At 42.3% G+C, this 15,625-nt stretch overlaps 1 protein-coding gene across 2 annotated transcripts in view; it reads right to left on the bottom strand.

Moving 5' to 3' along the window:
- Positions 1-618: 618 nt before the first annotated feature.
- Positions 619-15,625, bottom strand: part of atp10a (ATPase phospholipid transporting 10A) — a 37,330-nt gene continuing 22,323 nt past the window's right edge. For both annotated transcript variants that reach the window (XM_035524780.2, XM_035524782.2), the window contains 11 exons: positions 15,380-15,483; positions 14,571-14,697; positions 13,547-13,731; positions 12,300-12,654; positions 9,566-9,642; positions 8,066-8,191; positions 6,535-6,735; positions 3,380-3,460; positions 3,096-3,200; positions 1,752-1,939; positions 619-1,477 (listed from right to left, as the gene is read on the bottom strand). In XM_035524780.2, the coding sequence (XP_035380673.1) occupies positions 721-1,477; positions 1,752-1,939; positions 3,096-3,200; positions 3,380-3,460; positions 6,535-6,735; positions 8,066-8,191; positions 9,566-9,642; positions 12,300-12,654; positions 13,547-13,731; positions 14,571-14,697; positions 15,380-15,483 (2,306 nt within the window). In that variant the 3' untranslated portion in view covers positions 619-720. The remainder of the gene's footprint in view (positions 1,478-1,751; positions 1,940-3,095; positions 3,201-3,379; positions 3,461-6,534; positions 6,736-8,065; positions 8,192-9,565; positions 9,643-12,299; positions 12,655-13,546; positions 13,732-14,570; positions 14,698-15,379; positions 15,484-15,625) is intronic.

Genomic DNA, 15,625 nt, shown 5'->3' with positions numbered 1-15,625 from the left:
AAGGGAAACTCCTACACGAACTGTTGAGTTACAGTATTTTTATGTGCATGTGTACCTGTGTATGTGGGTAGGGCTTCTTCTGAGTAATTAGAGGCAATTTACAGGTACTGGGGATAAATTATTTTCTAACACCACAAATTTATAGCCTTAGTGTTCAAGTGATAAATCACTGCTTATAAGTTGTTGTATAGTTTTTTGGAGATGAGGAGGTCAGCTAGTGCAGTGCTATCCAATGTGTCTGAGAGAGCCAGGCATTTGGAACCAGATAGAAAATCTGGGTCCAACTAACAGAAAGGAATGTTTCTGGACTGTTCTTCCTGAAGAAAAAAAACACAAACAAAACAACAACCCTCCAGAAATGAGATGGCTCAATAAGGCATTTAGAAAAAAAGAGAAGAATAAAAAGAAAAGAAAAAACACCTACATACAATCTGAATTAAAACATATAGCAAGACCAACCAGTTTACATCTGCTATCTACTCTTAAAAATAATCTTTATTCTGAACTTTACACATCTAGCTTATATATATATATATATATATATATATATATATATATATATATATATATATATATATATATATATATATATATATATATATATATATATATAAAAATGTATAGTACCCATCTATATCTTTATAAAATAAATCTCCGGAAAATAGAATACAATTTCTTAGTGCTAACGTGCAAATTTGGACTGGAGAAACAGAAGTAGGATCATACAACGTTTGCCCTTGACGGTGTTTTTGAGCATTCCTGGACAGAGTCAGGAGAATCGGACAGGCGCTCACCACATGTCTGTTTGAGAATGTTCTGTTGTGGACAATCCAAGCTTTCTTGGTTCTTTTGGTATGTAACTCCTGGAGAAGCCCCACTAGGGGGCGATATGAGCTGCACACACTCCATTTGAGGCATCAGTGGAGTGGAGGTGAGCCAGATGATTTCACTTGACTGTCCTGGGCTCAGAGAGGTTTCCAGGCCTACAGGAAGTGAAAGCTCATCATGCTGAGATGGCTCTCTAGAATAAGGCATAGTGCTGTTCTCCGGAAGGCCAACATGGCTTATTAGCTGGTCTCTGGTCTCTAAAGCCTCCGAACTGGGGCTGCCTGAGATCTTTTCTCCTGCCCAGCCACCTGCCTTCTGAACATGTTCAAGATGGTTCACAGGATTCTTTGAGCTCCCTGGTGTGTCCTTCATCTCCATGCTCTTTAAGCATATTGGACTGGCTGCTTGGGCCTTCTGTTTTGGGTTGCTGGAGTATGGGTCTGTGATTTTCGAGCTACAGCCTTTAAGGAAAGGCGGGCCGAGAGGGTAGAGTGGTGTGCGATGGGCGGTTCCTCTCCTCAGAGGCCCCGCCTTTATTCGGCTCTGGTTGACAAGGTGTCTACGCAGCCCCAGTGGCACTTTGTCTAGCTGTCTCCCTACCTGCACTGGACTGGGAAACAATGATCCCTGGCAGGCTCGGTAGAAGTATCTGAAAGACAGACACAGACAGCATGTGAATACCCACAGCACCCATATATGAATACTATAATAACCATCAAAGCTCAGTCTATGATTCATGAATTTAACAAAAACAGAGTTTTGGATACAATCTTTATATCAACACCCAAATCCCCATCAAGGATCTTCAATATTCCCCTGATTACTCTTTAATATAGAAGTGTCTCAAAAACACCCACGCCCCCATACCCACACACACCCCATCGTAAGGTAAAATAATTGTAATTATAAACAGTGAAGTTTACCTAGGGAGAAGAGCAGCAATTGGTGTAATGACACACATCAGATAGAACAGAGGATCTCCCAGGAGTCTTTGCATGGTCCAATAGGGGTTGGAAGGGGAGTAGCAGGTAGGGCAGGAGGCATTGTAGCACATGGCAACCATAAAGAAGAGCACTATGCTGAAAGCTATCGATGCCCAGTTCATCCAGGTCTGGGAGACAAAGGAGACAAACTCACTTACAGGTACACCAGGTGGAGAATAACTGCAAGACTCCATGAACTGTTTTTCTTTTTGGGGAGGGGGGGGGAGGGGGGCTCTTTAATAGCCAGCTCACTATGCCACTGAACACCAAAAAGGTCACACATGAGCCTCTCTTTCACACCCAAATGGCCTGAATCAAGTTCCTCTGTCACATACAAGAGTTCATTTTCCCAGGCAGGCTGGGGAACGATGCACCTGCCAGTATCCCTTTTAGAAACGTTTACTCTTAACGTGCACTATTCCCAGAGAGGAACGGCCTCTACTGTCACACAGGCAGCCATAGTGTCCGTAAAGCTGACTTGGCCACAGAGGACATTTTTCACACGCAAAAACTTGTCAGCTCAAAATTTATAGCCGCAGCATAATGGAAAGCGCTCCAATTCAGTTTAGCCTATAAGGTCTAAGGCAGGCTTATGGGGGAAGGAGCCAGGTAGGCTACAGAGCTACAGAAACGCAGTCAGGGGGCAGACAGGCCACACACACACATGCATACCCCTGAAATGCTTATGTACAGAGTGTTGGAGGAGCATGTATTTAAAAAAAAAAAAAAAAAGTGTGTGTGTGTGTGTGTGTGTGTGTGCCAGTTTGCCCAGGGCTATGCTGTAGCAGGCTACACTCTGTCAGGCTGATGCATTGTCTATGATGGTGCAGTGTCTCTTGATTCAATCTAATCAGTACAGCTTGACGCATAAATATTCCAGGTCAGGTCAGTGCTACCTGCACTATGATAGCTAACGTCTCATCTCATTCCTGTAGAGAGACAAGTTTTACCTCCCTACTTCATCCCGCTGCACAAAGCTTGGCAGGAAGTCTCACTGCTGAAAAGACACTGCCATTTCTTGATCTCCCTACCATTTTCTAACAGTTCTCTGTACTGGAGGCAGTACATAGAACATTGCAAAAGGACAGCAATCCTGTAGTAAAAGTGCAATAAGAATAATTTAAATATGAAATATAAAAAAAGCATGTAAAAACCTACATTGCAACATTTACACTAGCTACACCATTAGTAAAATTATTTATTTCAAGAGAACATTTTATATCAGATCTCAGCACACTGGGTAGGACATTTCTGAGGGGAAGATTGCAAGTGAGTCTGGCTCACCCATGTTTTGGTTTCGATGCCCAGGTGCAGCAGAATGGTGAGAAGGGCGAGTGTTGTGATGGGCGTGCCCCAGGTGAACAGATCCACGTCCGAGTCAGCATAGGCCTGCAGCCGGGGGGGGGGGGGGGTAAGAAAGAGGAAGAGAAGAAAGAGATGGAGAGGGGGAAGAGTGAGACTTGCAATGTATTCATATCCAGAACCCTCAACGTGCACGCAGTTAAAAAATGCTGCACACAGATCCAGTGGCACTGGACCTAAAAAAGACATAAAAGCAGGAAACTCACAAAATATGGGATGAAGAAACAGACGAGGCTTTGGTAGAAGGCATCAATCATATTCATCCAGAACATGTACGGTTTATATTCCTGGAAAAGAGTGCCAGACACAAGTTGACAAGCTTTCTTACAGAAAACCCACTCAATGGACAACAGAGTGAGCAGAGGGTGCTTCATTAGGATACCAAAACATAGCATTTCAACTGGTGTCTAATAGGGCAGTAGTGTATTATGGTTCAGGGCCAATAAACTCAGGACAAGGCCCTGCAGGCACATTGCGATCAGCGCTGTGGCTACAACTCTGATTTAACTGCTCAGGACTGGACTGTCCCAGCCTTCTGTGCATGGTTATTGGATTGTATGAAAAATTTCCCCAAGTCTGATTACTGTTCCCTAGCACTGACCCTCTGGGCCTTTTCTTCTTCCTTCTCTGAAATCTATCACAGGTTAAAAGGGACTCTTGTCTGGTCTGGGGCACATGCGTGGTTAGCGGAATTATTGTTAACTTTATTGAGGATGCATATATGCACAGATCAGCTCATTAAATTCACTGACAAGAGAACCTTGATTCTCTCATTACAGTGGCAAATGTCAAGGAGTGTGATGTCTTAGGCAGCATGTGAACACTCAGTCCTTAAAGTTGATGTGTTGGAAGCAGGAAAAATGGGCAAATGTAAGGATTTAAGTGACTGACAAGGGCTAAATTGTAAGGAATGGACAACTGGCTCAGAGTATCTCTGGCAGGTATTGTGGGGTGTTCCCAGTATGCAATGATTAGTATCGACCAACAGTGGTCCAATGAAGGAGAACCAGTAAACCAGCGACAGGTTCATGTAGGCCCAAATCTCTTGGATGCCCAAGGGTCATTGCTGCATGTGGAGAGTGAAGGCTAGCCCATCTCGTCCAATCCCACAGAAGAGCTACTGTAGCCCAAAGTTCAGCCAGTGTCTTTTTCTATGATGCACTGTGTGTTCTGACAGCATTCTATCACAGCTTCCTGCACAGGGGTTTGCATAGCTGCAGATCAGTCAGTGCTCATTCTGACCTCCAAAAGTTTACCACCTAAAAAACCCTACTGGTCAGAATTGGACCAGGAACCAATAGAAGGTGACTTGGTCAGATGAATCATGTTTTCTTCATCATATGGTTGCCCAGGTACATATGCATCACTTACTTGGTCAAGAGATGATATAAGGATGCACTATGGGAAGAAGGCAAACTGGCAGAGGCAGTGCAATGCTATGGGCAGTGTTCTGCTGTGAGATCTTGGGTCCTGGTACTCATGTGGATCACAGTAGTAGCTCAGTGATTAAGACACTTGACTTGTAATTGGAAGGTTGCCAGTTCAAGACCCACCACTGCCAAGCTGCCACTATTGGTACCCTGAGTAAGGCCCTTAACCCTCAATTGTTCAAGTTGTATTTAGTCATAATTGTAAGTCACTTAGGTTAAAAGTGCAAGCTAAATGCCTAAAATGTAAAATACGGTAATATATAGTGAATACACTCTTACTGATGCGTGAATTGAAATAGTCACAGTATTTATAAACATTTATATTCTTTATCCAGTGTGAAACTGATGCATTCAAGTTTGAAGAGCAGTATTTAAAACATCTAGCAGGTGTGTTCTCAAAAAGAAATAAACTAGTGGCTTTAGGAAGAATCATCGCATTTGGTAGAAATTTGAGTAAATGTGGGTGGAAAAATGTTCCATTTAATCTAAATTATAATTGCAAGAATTTCAAAATCTGTGAATTTTGAGTTAAATCCTTTCATGTTAGTGGGAGGTTAGAAGCTATTGGCTGAATTACATTTTTTTCTCTATTTTTTTCTCAAGTTTTCGCTATTTTGGTATTTTCAATTTACTCTCCCCATTGATTGTTATTGGTCTTTGTTATTATTTATGCATTGTTATTATTATTATTATTATTATTATTAATAATAATAATAATAACAATAATAATAATAATAATAGTATTTATGGTAACATTTACCTTAATAAATAGTGTAACACACTGTTGAGATTCGTATTGCATCATGATAAGTACCTCGATATCGAGATACTTATCGTGAAGTTATTGGCAATACCTACCCTTACTGAACATTGCAGCAGAGCAAATACACCCTTAATGGCAATGGTATTCCCTAACAGCAGAGGAGTCTTTTAGCAGGAGCCCTGCCATGCAACAATGGTCAGGAATGGTTTAAAAGAAAGAATTCAAGGGGTTGATTTGGCCTCCAATTTCCCAAGATCTCAAGCCAGTCGAGCAGATGTGATGATGCGAGATGTGATGGAAAAACAAGTCCAATCTACAGAGGCCTCACCTTGCAACTTAAAGGACTTAAAAGGATCTGCTGCTAATATCTTGGTTTCACTTACAACAGGGCCCCTCAGACGTCACAAAGTCTATGACTCAATGAGTCAGAGCTGATTTGGTGGAACAAGGGGGAGCTATGCATTTTTATGCAGGTTGTTTTAATGTTATGGCTGATTGGTGTTCACTGGGACATGTGTGTATATGAATTTGTCAATCATGGTCCCTTTTTTGCACATACATTTCATTTCCAACAGCTTTCTCTCAGTCAGCTTGTAACCTTGCCTGTACAGTGTCCTCACTTGTATTTTAATAGCCCATTTCTTTTAGCCCTTGAGCCCCTTTGAATTCCCATGCAAAAGTGTGATTCTCAGACAATGCTTGACTGCCTCCTCAAAAACAAATGGCCCCACCTGCTAAGAGGCATGTGCCAAAACCGACAGATGACTGCAGGTTCATCTCAAACACCTGAATTATGGCTTGATAATGACAAACTGGATATTTGTGGTCATCAGCTTGTTTGGCAGCATTATCTCAGATGAGCCACACAGGGTAGGCGTCACGGTCAGCAATGGCAGAGCAATTACTCTCCATGTTGTTTACTCTATCACATTTGAATGCCATGTGCCTGTATTAAGAGAATCCATCTGCCCAAAGATGGAACTTGAATGACATACCAGACAAAGCATAAACTTGGTGCCCTTTAGTCCATATTAATAATAACTGAAAGAATACTTTGTTTTAGAAGGATTTTGCTAAACATACACTGAAAACAGTACAAGCTCCAGGCATAAGGCTAATTCCTGATTGATTACTACTTTACTGTAGTCAGTGAGAGGTGGGGTGGTACCTCCGAGTTCTGTCCATTCATATAGAGCTGAGGTAGTTCCTGCAGGGTGTCTGCCGACACATCTTTGTCTAGAGTGCCAGTGATGAGCTGGGGGAACGCGGAGAACATCAAATTGAAGAAGATCAGATACCACTGGTCAATCATGGCTGACCCAGAGAACCCGCAGTAGAACTGATACCAGAAGATGAGGGCCACAAACATCTGGAGAAGTGAAAAAAGGAGAAATAAAAGTAAGGACAACGAAGGGATAAAAACGGCCTCTAGTGTAGTGAAACATGCTGTTGGCCTCTCATTATGAGTGACGCATTTGCATGAATTTGAGCTGCTCCCAGGACCACACAAGAATAGATTGTCATTAATGAAAGACCATAAAGGGATTAGGCATCAGTGCTTAAGAGCTCCTCATTTTAAACAGCTTACAGCAAAGGAAAACAACACACATTAAGCCCATATGATACAGTGTTTTCCACCATGTGCTTATAGACACAACTGAGATTTAGGTAGAGGTAGTAATGTTAAGAATGCAGCAGGCTTGATGTAGTTAGGTTTAGTAGACAGCTACCATTACTGTTGCCTTATTTTTACATTAGAAATATACATTTTAATAATTTATGACCAATTCATGATCAAGAAAATATGACTTATTACGAATCTACATATAATCACATATATTAAACATGATATTTTTATTTTATTGGGGAAGAGCATAACTAAGTACAAAGACAAGAAACACCTCTGCTAGTTACCAGACTGCCTGAACTGGCACTTGTCTCTGTGGTTGTGCTCATGTGGAGAGAATTGGCATTCCTTGCTTGAATGTAAAACACTGTTTTTGCAAGGTTTCCTTTTGCAATGCTGTACTCAATGAAAGATGCATTTGTCTTGTCTTGATGTACTGGCAGACTTTGCTATTTTTCCTTGGAATTACTTTTCCTCTGGGGAGTAGCAGTGCTGTTTTATTATGTGTGTGTTTTTGTTTGCTTTTACTTTTTGCCTATTTCACACAACCAAATATGTACACTAACTATCCACTAGTCACACTGCTTTATTAAAAAGGTCTTGGAGAGAGACACTTAATAGCCCATCTGCTGCCGTCCACAATTAGGGTTAGCCTCCTCTAGCCCTTCATTAATGGTCAGTGCTTGACCACAGGATCTGCTGGCTGTATATTTTTAGGTTGTGGCCCACTTGGCTCCAGAAATTACACATGTATACAAACTCCAGCAACTCTGGTGTGCCTCAAACATGTACCAGCACAACACCCTCAAAGAGTCTTAATACGCAAATGTCATCTGCTGAGCTGTGGCCCTGCAATCTGAACATGGCTGAAGAATTGTGCAAGCAAACAGCTGAGCTCCAGTCTGTAATAGTACACTTATAAAATGGACCTGTGAGTGTAGGTACAAGATAGGTGTACACATCTGAGTATATCGGAATAGTATTTGTGAAGTTTGATTTCACTGTATAGTTTTCTTATTTCCAACCTCTCACACAAACCTATCAGATGCCTTCAAATTCCAAAAACACTTACTGCATTCTTGTAGAAGAAGTAGAGGATCATGTTTGCCAGACGAGAGTAGCACCAGTGGCCATGAACGAGTAGCAACTTCTGCAGGTACTGGAAACGAGGGAGGGCAAAATCACTGGCCATCACTGCCTATAGACACAGGGGGAATCAACACAGTCAGTTAGATACACCCATACACCATTAAGCAATTCTCAAGAGAAATGTGAACTGTTCTGTACAAGGTCTACTAAAAGGCATATTCAAAAATGTCAATTGCAGCATTCTGTCCATGTTTAATAAACATGAGATGATATATGGCCTTGTGACAAGGGGCTTGTCAAAAGAAGTCATGCTACAGGAAGGACACATCTGCATAAAAAAAAATTAAAAAAATCTTGAAAAATGTCCAGCACCAGAAGCTGGTTACTGTGAACACACATCCATCACCCCTCTTCTATTTTACTACACAGTCTTGATTGCTGTATGTATCAAAAGAGTTAACAGGTCATCCATCAGTCTTTCCAGACATGGGACTGACAGTACTGGAAATGTGGACCAAGACAATCAATCATCTCCACCCTCACCGGCACATCCTTTCCTGTTACTCAGGCGAAAACCCTTGTTGCAGTACAACGTTGTGAAGAGAAACAAGTACTTTGCTTTTCAGAACCTTGAGCCTAAACGATTAAGTGGAGTGCAGGTTCATCCTGGGAGAAAGCTTGTTAAATCAGGTCCGCTGGGCTCCATGGGATACAGAGAAAGTTAAGTGTATCCTGGCACTCTACAGGCAGCACAGTAGCGAATGGCGTCTCACAGAGTCCTGAGTTCCTAATGAAATAAATCATCAGGGCCAAGACATTTAGGAGGGAGAATTCAGAGTAGTGCGCACATGGGCTCCCAGCATACCGGGGCCTTGCAGCTCTACCCCCAGAATAACTGGGGTGTTCCTTCATCTGTACAGAGATCTACATCTGTGTTGGGGACAATGGCTAGCTGACCCAATGGAGAAAAAGGAAGAAACTTGGGATTGGTGTGGATGAGAATGAGGTTATTCCAGTTATGGAGAGCCTACTGTCAGTTCTCAAACTTTACCTCACAAGGCCCTGGTGAAGATGGCATATGCAGTAGATCAACCTCACACTGAACAGCTGGGGCCAGTGGCATACCACGCAGTGCGCTGAATTGGGCTGATGCCCATATAGACTGCAACATTAAATGCCCATTATTTATGTTAAGCATAAGGACGGATGACTAAAATTCATGATCAATCATACTGAAATTTTTCAGTTATTTTAAAAACATGCCGATGTTAACCTAACTTTACAAGGGATAACGCTGCAAGTATGTCCAGGGCATCTTATAGCAGAGTGAGCAGCCCTGCTTTGCAAAGTAATCTAGTTGTCGGATTAATGTGACATTCCAGCCACTCCCCCTTCTCTGATCCACACTAGCCACTCCTTCCTCTCTGTTCTACTCTAGCCACTGCCTCCTCCTGAGCAGTGCTCCTCCTCCATTTGTCCTTACCTGCATGCCCTCCTGACCAGAGATGCCCACTCCAACATCCGCCACCTGGATCATACTGACATCATTAGCCCCATCACCTTCAATTAATGAAAGAACAAGACAGTAAGATTGATAGGAAGGGAGAGAGAGAGAGAGCGAGAGAGAGAGAGAACACCTCAGGATGTGACAGAGTGGCAAATAATGTAAGACAAAGTATAAGTCAGCAAAAGAGATGGCAATTTAATCTACATTCATATAATTAATATAAACATAGCAAAGCACTCTGATGCTGGGCTGAGTGAAATAACCAAAGAAATGTAAAAAATATTTTAACACAAGGGAACCATAGAACTGGGCCCTTAGTTCGCTGTGCTGGAAGCAAACAGTGGATCATTAGAGTCACTCTGTTTCAATATTAAATGCCTCAAAAGCCCCATCAGGAAAAGCTAAAACAGCACGAGTGATACTGTAAGGATGTCTTAAGATAACACTTTATTGATCCTGAAGGAAATTACAGATTCAACAACTATTCCAAATAATCAGTGGAAGTTTCTGAATTTTTTTTTTTTGGTGGGGGGGAATCATCACTAAAACTGTCAAAGTTCCCAAGAAAGCCAAATACTTTACAGAACTAAAGGCATCAAATTATTTGAAGAGACAGCTCTGAATCTACAGTATACCAGGTGTTCTGCTTGACTGGTTTCAGACTGTATTCAAACAGAAGAACTAGCTGAAACATTATATGGATCATGCTCTGGCTGGTCTAAACATCCTCCACGCTTCCTCAGCCATCTCCCATTCCCCTGGACTCTGTCTCCTGTAGCAGCAGTCGTGGCTCAGATGAAAGGAAGCCCATCTGCATGTGAAGCTGGAGAGATGGTAAGCTCAGCAGGATTCAGGGCACTTTTGTCCATATCTCCTAGACAATATCCCCACCTCTCATCTCCCCATCAGCAACTCGCAAGCCAAGCTGCTCCTAGATAAGCTCTATAAATCCATCTTTTTAGAATTTAACTCCCTTTGGAATTAAATTTACAGGTATCTAGTGGGGTGAAATAGCTCCTGCTGCCTGTCCATCAGAAAAAAAAGTCTCACTAAATCTTTGTAGTCACTTAAATAAGACCATCTTATTTAACTAGCTAACTGTTTAAAAGTCAAAGGAGTAAATGCATATAATACATCTCTCAACAAGGCACATTAAAGAATTAATGATTTCCTAGTTAGTTATGACCAGCAAGTCAATATAACAAAATGAATGTGCACTGGGGAAAACCATTTACCAACCACATGAAATCAGGTACAAATCAATTTCAATTCTCGTTTGCAACTCATTTGGCCATTCCTTTTTTTTTTCTTAAAAAAACAAACAAACAAACAAACAAAACAAAACAAAAACACTTCTCAGGAAGGAGGGTCAACTCCATACTGGTGGTTTTAAGCATGCAGGCAATCACCCAAGCTCACCATTATGTAATGGCACATGAGACACCACAACTTCTATTATTATTGGAGCTTATATGTGAACAGGATAAGAAGTGTGCCTTAGGGTTGGGGCTCACAGACAAACCTTCTGCCCATACCCACCACAATTAGTTTTAAACTAATTAGCATAACAGTCAAATTAAACATGATCATCTTCTGTCCCCAGAAATCGGAGAGAAAGATGGCATACCATTTGTCTTAAATACTGCACGAGCCATTAAAAGCACAGAATAAGTGAGGAAGGCCCCAGACCTAGTTAGAAGAATCTTGTTTATGCCTTGTTCACCGCCCCATGGAGGGCTATTGTCGCCGAGAGCACCCTTTGTTGCGCTTCCTAAATTACCATTTTAATATTACAACACTAACATGTTTATGCAATTTCAAAGCAAGACATTAAAACCTTATTGCAGTTGTGAAGAAAAGTTTGTGAGCCTTTTGAAACGACCTTGATTTTTGAAACTACTTATAAAAATGTGGTCTGATGTTCAACTAAGTCACAATAACAGACAAACACAATCTGCTTAAACTATGTTAAGATTTACATTTATACTTGATGACTGAACGTTTGTGGCAACAGTAACTGAGGGACACGGTGGGACATGTAAATCCCTCAGTGAATGTTGCCAAGCTTCTCCATGCCATGTGCAGGTTGGGACAGAGGTAACTTGTGTGTGTTTTAGTTCCAATTGCATTTCTTCTCTCACCTCAGCCCCTGCAGGCCATCTGGGTAATTAAGCAGAATGATGCGTAGGCTCATGGACTGTGGCACTGAACAACAAGACTAGCACGGATGTGTATTGTTTAAGTATTTACTTGGCAAAAATTGGGTTTAATTACTCTCCAAATTTTACACTGCGAGCAAGACGGTATAACAAATGCCAAAAGGAGAGTGGCAATATTAGTTGTTGTGATGGTGCTGGTGTGGATTTGAGTTAGCTTGATGCAAGGTCTGCTCTGGTGCTGCAGCAGAAAATGATGATCAAACTCCACACCTGAGAATTGCTTTATTCGAATGAGAGAAGGTTATTGTGGTCTGTGTCACTAAAATGAGCTGATGGAAGGGTGGAGAGAGTACATTTTCAGAACCAATCAGATTCCAAATGGTGTAGATCAGGGCCAAGCAGGTGAACACCTTATCTTAATTCACACATCTTAAGTCAGGCATGTGTTGGTCTACACTGTACGTGCAATAGCCTGCATGAACTTTCACTGTAGAAGAGCACCAGAGGCATGGGGCACACGGTGATGGTTGGGGTCATGGTGTAGTGCTTACCTATGGCCAAGGTCATGACCTTGAGTTTGTCACGCACCAGTTTGACCACCATGCTCTTTTGCAAGGGTGTGGAGCGGCAGCACAGCACTGAGCGGCAGCTCCGAGCCACCGCCAGGAACTTGTCCTCCAGGCTCTTGTCTAGTGCGTAGGCCAGGGTGCGACCGTCGATTACCAAGCCCAGCCGGTGCACCACAACTGGGCCAGCGGTGCCAGAGGAGGTTGGTGGAGCATGGAATTGGAGCGTAGCATAGTCCGGCTGGAAAACACCAGCTGCACAGGGGTCAGCCGAGGAGCTGCACAGGAACTTGGCCTGGATGTAGTGGAGGCTTTCATCTAGTAACACAGCACAAGCCTCCTGAGGATCGCACGCGCGCACACACACACACACACACACACACACACACACACACACACACACACACACACACACACACGGACAGAGACAGATCAGAGCAAAGATGCTGATTAAATGATCAGGACATCTGGCCACCAGACACTATGTCCATGGAGCAAGCTGAGCCAGCCCAGGAATGGGACGAAAAACATCAGCAATCTAAAATGCACACCACACCTTTCTACTTCCAGCCAGGCCAGATAGGTTTTCAATGAGCAGCAGCCTATGAGAAGGTGGCCACTATAATTCACTCTAGAGCTCTGCACCTGAAAATCTCTGCAGGACAAACACTTTTTTTTCTTGTTTCATGCCCTGATGTTTAAAAAAAAATCTCCTGGTGTGCCTTTATTGCACAGAGGGGAAGGAAGGGTGGACTATCAGCATGAAAACCCATTCAAAATCAACGGAGGTTCCACTTCATATACAACAGACACCTATGCAGCAAGACAAAATACCCCAAGAAGAATGCAAAACTAAAAAGGTTTCCAGCATCGATCAGAGCATGCAGAGAGCTGAGTTCCAAATCTGGCCACATGGCAACTGCAGTGGAATATTTATTAAATGACAAATAATTACTATAATGAATTGCTTGCTCCATTGCCAGGGATCAAAACACTCTCTCGTGTCTTTTTGGGTAAAGATTGGACGGACAGGAAATGGGAATATGATTCCAGATTCCATGAGTCATTGTGGAATAAGCTTCGCATTCTTCCACTGACTCATTTTCTCTCTCTATGGATGCAGAGTTAGGAAGAGAAGCTGAATATTACAAGGCATAAGCAGAGCAGTCACCTCACTCCAGTGGCCATACAAACAAGGAGAGGAAGCAGAGGAGAAGGGGCCCGGGCCAAACCTGGGAGTCAGCATTGAGGGTGATGATCTCCTCCTCGGGATCGAGGAGTTTGCAGGCGTAGGCAATATTGATGGCAGTCTCCTGTTTGTCACCTGTCAGCACCCAGATCTGCAGGCCAGCTCTCCTTAGAGCAGCGATGGTCTCCGGCACACCATCCTGCAGCCGATCCTCAATACCTGTTGCTCCTGGATGCACGCACACACGCATGCTTACTGAGTGCATCTTTATAGAGACTACTTGATTTTTTAAAAATTGTTAAAAAACTCAGATATTGCTAGCAGGTGGAGCTGAACCAGATTTACTTCTCAGGTAAGAAGGAACAGAAAGGTAAGATGATCTGCATTATTTCAGAATTATAAGAAGCTGAATTTGTAAACAAAAAAACACATGGGCAGTGGTAGCTCAGTGGTTAAGGTACTTTACTTTTAATCAGAAGGTTGCCCGTTCAAGCCCCACTGCTGCCAAGTTACCATTGTTGGGCCCCTGAGCAAGGCCCTTAACCCTCAGTTGCTCAAGTTGTACTCAGGCATAATTCTAAGTCACTTTGCATAAAAGCTCACATGTATGTGCACAACCTTTTCCCTACATTTTTAGCAAACATAATAATAGAGATCACTTTTTTTTTTTGTTAATGAAACTGAAGTAAAAACACTCCAGGCATCAGTAACAGGTTATTATGAAGAGCACTGTGTTGTTTAGTGCAGGATTGTAAGTTGCTTTGGATAAAAGCGTCAGATAAATGCCATAAATGTAAATTATATTACATTACATGAGCTATAAAAGTACTCATCTTGCATACTAATACCAATCTGTTTAATCATTACACATGGACAAAAGTCAAATGTACCTTTTTATAAGTTGAAATATAAATATTAGCTTTGTGGTCTGCCTTAATACAGCCTGTAAGAGCTCCTCTTGCCTGCTTCAAATCAAGGAGCCATATGCTGAAATGTTTCAGTACATGTGGTGAACCCATTTAATGAAATTATTCATTAGCAAAGAGCTAAGTGAGATGATCTCTCACCTAACAGATGGAGGTCAGTCTCCAGTCGGAGTGCAGACTCGAACAGCAGTTCCTCTCGTCCCTGGATAGCAGTTTCAGCCTCTAGGTGGCGCCGTAACCAGCTGGCATACTGCTCCTTACTGAGCACCTGAAACACAAAATTACAAACAGCTGACTGCAAACATGCCCATATGGAAGTCTCTTGATTAATGACTTCATGGAGTGCAGCATGATTACATAAGTAAGTCCATTATCTCCCACACGCTAAGTAATTAAGACTGATGTTCAGGTGTGCGGATTTAACAGTTCAGATAGACCTTAAGAAACATTTAATGTGCTACCTCTCTCACCATGTACATGAGAAAAGTGAATTTGCTAAAATGTTGATACGAGAGCTCATAAGTAGTATTTCACCACGAATGAGTTTTAAATACTTGGTTGCAGCTCCTCAAAATGTTCCACCTTTCCTAAAGACAATAATATGTGGACAGAACGCTTACTGAAAATCAGCACCAGTCGTCTATGGGAGCATGTAATATTTTTTCTCAAGGTTTTATCACATCATATGGCTTCAACATCGCAAAAACAAATTTAAAGTGTCAGAGCAATCAAGAGTGAGAAGGAGAGAGAGAGAGTGAGAGAGAGAGAGACATGGAGGATAGATATAGAGAGGGAGAGAGACAGACAAACAAGACAGACAGAGAATGCGAGAGATCGCCTGCCATGGAGTAACAGATCCCACAAGCAATAAGAAGTCTCATGCAACCATCTGTGCAGGATGTTCTGCGACACCATTATGTCTCGGCTGTTAGAGCGAGATGGACACTTACCCTTTTGGCAATACATAAAGTTCGGAGGCCATCCATGCCATACAGGTTCAGGTAGTTCTGGGTTTTAAACAAAATCTTCCTTTGCCGTTTGCCTTTGGAGTCATCTGTGTAAAGACAAAGGAATAGATTATAATAACTCAAAGGACCATTTCAGTAGCAGTCCATTCCACCAACAACTGCAGGCTCTCACAAAAGCATCTAGCTTGGTTAATAGGAGATGGCACAGATTTGCTATGTAAGCAGTGT

This window comes from Electrophorus electricus, chromosome 7 (genome assembly GCF_041902795.1).
Source record: "Electrophorus electricus isolate QZ-2024a chromosome 7, ASM4190279v1, whole genome shotgun sequence".
Taxonomy (NCBI): domain Eukaryota; kingdom Metazoa; phylum Chordata; class Actinopteri; order Gymnotiformes; family Gymnotidae; genus Electrophorus; species Electrophorus electricus.
The sequence above is the reverse complement of the archived record's forward strand: the minus strand, read 5'-3'. Positions and strand labels throughout refer to the sequence as shown.